The 3,027-nt window shown below is 36.8% G+C and overlaps 1 protein-coding gene and 1 non-coding gene across 3 annotated transcripts in view; one reads left to right on the top strand and one right to left on the bottom strand.

Moving 5' to 3' along the window:
- On the bottom strand, positions 523 to 606 carry TRNAL-CAA. Its single transcript has one exon. It is a non-coding gene; the product is annotated as a tRNA-Leu (tRNA).
- Positions 754 to 3,027, top strand: part of LOC104777139 (protein SUPPRESSOR OF FRI 4) — a 4,345-nt gene continuing 2,071 nt past the window's right edge. The window contains exons 1-4 of one of the 2 annotated variants that reach the window (XM_019243772.1): positions 754 to 1,116; positions 1,714 to 1,814; positions 2,049 to 2,172; positions 2,601 to 2,812. In XM_019243772.1, coding sequence (XP_019099317.1) covers positions 923 to 1,116; positions 1,714 to 1,814; positions 2,049 to 2,172; positions 2,601 to 2,812 — 631 coding nt within the window. In that variant the 5' untranslated portion in view covers positions 754 to 922. Of the gene's footprint in view, positions 1,117 to 1,713; positions 1,815 to 2,048; positions 2,173 to 2,600; positions 3,008 to 3,027 lie in introns of both variants that reach the window. The other variant, XM_019243771.1, reaches the window with a different exon arrangement.

Below are 3,027 nucleotides of genomic sequence, written 5' to 3'. Positions count from 1 at the left end.
TCAGTATATTTTTCTTTGTGGCAGAATCTTTTTTTGGTCAAAGTTTCTCTATATCTCATTTTTGTTAATAACAACAAATCAGGGAAAAAGGAAAATGAATCTTTTCTTTGTGGCAGAATCTTTTCTTGGTCAAAATTTCTTTTATTCTTATTTATGTTAAGACAAATTCTTTTTGTACATTATTTCTTTGTGTTTAGAGGAATTTTTTTGTTATATGATTTTAATGGATTTGGAAATCCAAACAAAATGATTTGTTATTGAATCATTAATTTTAAAATACTTCTCAAAATTATGTGTTATTGATTTTATGATTTACAAATATTATTTAAAATTTCATAATATTCATTTAATGATTTATTTTTGAATTTCAAAATCTACATTGATCACGTTTTAAATATTTTTATATATCATAAATAGATTTGAATGTGTAAAATAAAAGAATACAATTCAACAACAGTCCCTTAGTCAATGTGAGACTTTGGGGAAAAAAAAGAGAAATGATAAAATATCGAAAATGATTATTGTCAGAAGTGGGGTTTGAACCCACGCCCTCTTACGAGGACCAGAACTTGAGTCTGGCGCCTTAGACCACTCGGCCATCCTGACTTACTTGTGGTTCTTCGTAAATAGAAATAGATAACACCTACTAGTTAGGAAAATTATGTAATTAAGCAAAACGTGTGGGCTTTAACGAAATATTTCAGAAGAACGTTCCTTTTCTTATAAATACAAAAGAGTAAACCTTAAAAGATAAAAAATAAAACAGAGAAGATCGCAGAAGTGCCAATAGAAACCCTAGCGAGCGGAGGGGGGACGAAGGAGACAAAGAACGAGACTTTGGGAGACGGGAGCTTTCGATTTCGATTAGATTTGAGATCATCAATCTCGTGAAATCAAAAATACATAGGAGAAAGGTTTAGTGATGGGTAAGAAGAAGAAGAGAGCGACGGAGAAGGTGTGGTGTTATTACTGCGACAGAGAGTTTGATGATGAGAAGATTCTGGTGCAGCATCAGAAAGCTAAGCACTTTAAGTGCCATGTCTGTCATAAGAAGCTTTCTACAGCTAGTGGCATGGTGATTCATGTTCTTCAGGTTCATAAAGAGAATGTTACAAAGTATGTGGCTTTTTTTTTTTTTTGACCCTTTCCCCTTATGGCTCCTTTTTGTGTATTGGGTTGATTTGGATATTAGGGTTGATGCCTCTATGATCTTGTTCTGTGTGATCATCTTTTGGTTAATGTTAAATGTCCTAATTTACTGCTGTTTTGTGGTTTGGATCGGTTGATTGTGGATGTTTATTGAGAAATTAGTGAATTTGAATCGTTTTTTGGATTGGGTATTGAAGGGGTTTGGTTAATTTCATACATATCTGCTGGTCATAAACCCTGATTTCTGTTTAGGAAAGGAACAATCTTTTGCTTGATAGGTTGTCTAGGCATAACTGGAGGGGGTATTGTAGTAGCTTTTAATGTGTTTGCATGTTGAATTTGGAATTTGATTTGTTTTTTTTTCCCTTTGGTTCGTTTAGTTGAATTTTGAGACCTCGGTATTATCAACTCAGTTCTTGTAAATGTTGTTTTTGGTCTGATTTGATTAGGGAACCCTTTCAGTTCCATACATTGTGTTTGCAGAGATGCACTATTATATAGGCCCCTCTTTGTTTGATTCCATGACACAACTAACTTTGATATCTTTTACATTTTTCATACCAGGGTTCCTAATGCTAAAACCGGTCGAGATTCAACCGATATTGAAATATATGGAATGCAAGGAATTCCACCCGATGTCTTGGCTGCTCATTACGGAGAAGAAGGTAAGGAGCTGAGATGATTGTTTACATTATTGGCCATCGATTTAGAGAAGTAATGTAAGTAGTACGTCTGTCACTTCGTCAAGTGCTTTGGGTTCATTGCATCTAATGGTCATAAACTCGTTCTTATTTTGATGCGGCTTTTTGCCTTTTTAAAGTTATTAAATTTTTTTATTGTGCTGGTTTATTTCATATGGACATATGGTACCTTTTGAACTGAACTCATGTTTTCTGCAGAGGAAGAGCCTCCAGCAAAAGCTGCGAAAGTCGAAATTCCTTCTACGCCTCTTGGTGGTGCAGTTCCTAGACCATATGGAATGGTATATCCGCCTCAACAAATGCCTGGTGTTGTGCGACCAATGTATGCACCTTTAACGCTATTCTCTCTCTATCGCTGTTACTTGTTGAGTTTGCAGATGCTGTCTTTGTTTAGTTCTCTTGCTTCTTTTGGTTTCCTGGTCCTAAAATTTGGTGCACTCAAAATGATGCGAAAGGTTATTGGTTTCTTTAGCTTGTTCCTGTCCTAGACCTATGATAATTTTGTTCCTCTATATAAGACCACTATAACATCTGTAGTATACATTTTTCGAAGTAGATCTTTATTTAAGATACTGTTGCACTCAACCAAATATGACCCATAAGGTTCTTACTTCCCGTAACTTGTTCTCGGGATTTTCCAAGATAGAACAATTATTCTTTCGTTCCTCTTCAAGACCACAATAACACTTGTATCTAAGATATTGTAATATGTATAGCTACTGACCATGATATATAATTTCGTGTCAGCAGGTATTATCCCGGTGCTACTATACGTCCTCCTGGTCCTGTATGGCCTATGCCGCCTCCTCGCCCACAACAATGGTATCCGCAAAATCCAGCGGTTTCTGTACCTCCAGCTGCTCATTTAGGGTATCGACCACAACCACTTTTTCCTGTTCAAAATATGGGGATGACGCTGCCAACCTCAGCTCCTGTAGTACAACCTTCACCAATGACTGGAGTTACACCTCCTGGGATTCCTTCATCATCACCTGCAATGCCGGTTCCTCAACCTCTGTTCCCTGTTGTGAATAACAGCATTCCTTCTCAAGCTTCACCATTTTCTACTCCTCTGCCCGTTGGTGGGGCTCAGCAACCGTCTCATGCAGATGCTTTAGGATCAGTAAATGCTTATCCGCCTAACAATTCTATCCCAGGTTCAATCTTAAGTTCTTAG

Source organism: Camelina sativa, chromosome 3, assembly GCF_000633955.1.
Source record: "Camelina sativa cultivar DH55 chromosome 3, Cs, whole genome shotgun sequence".
NCBI lineage: Eukaryota > Viridiplantae > Streptophyta > Magnoliopsida > Brassicales > Brassicaceae > Camelina > Camelina sativa.
The sequence above is the reverse complement of the archived record's forward strand: the minus strand, read 5'-3'. Positions and strand labels throughout refer to the sequence as shown.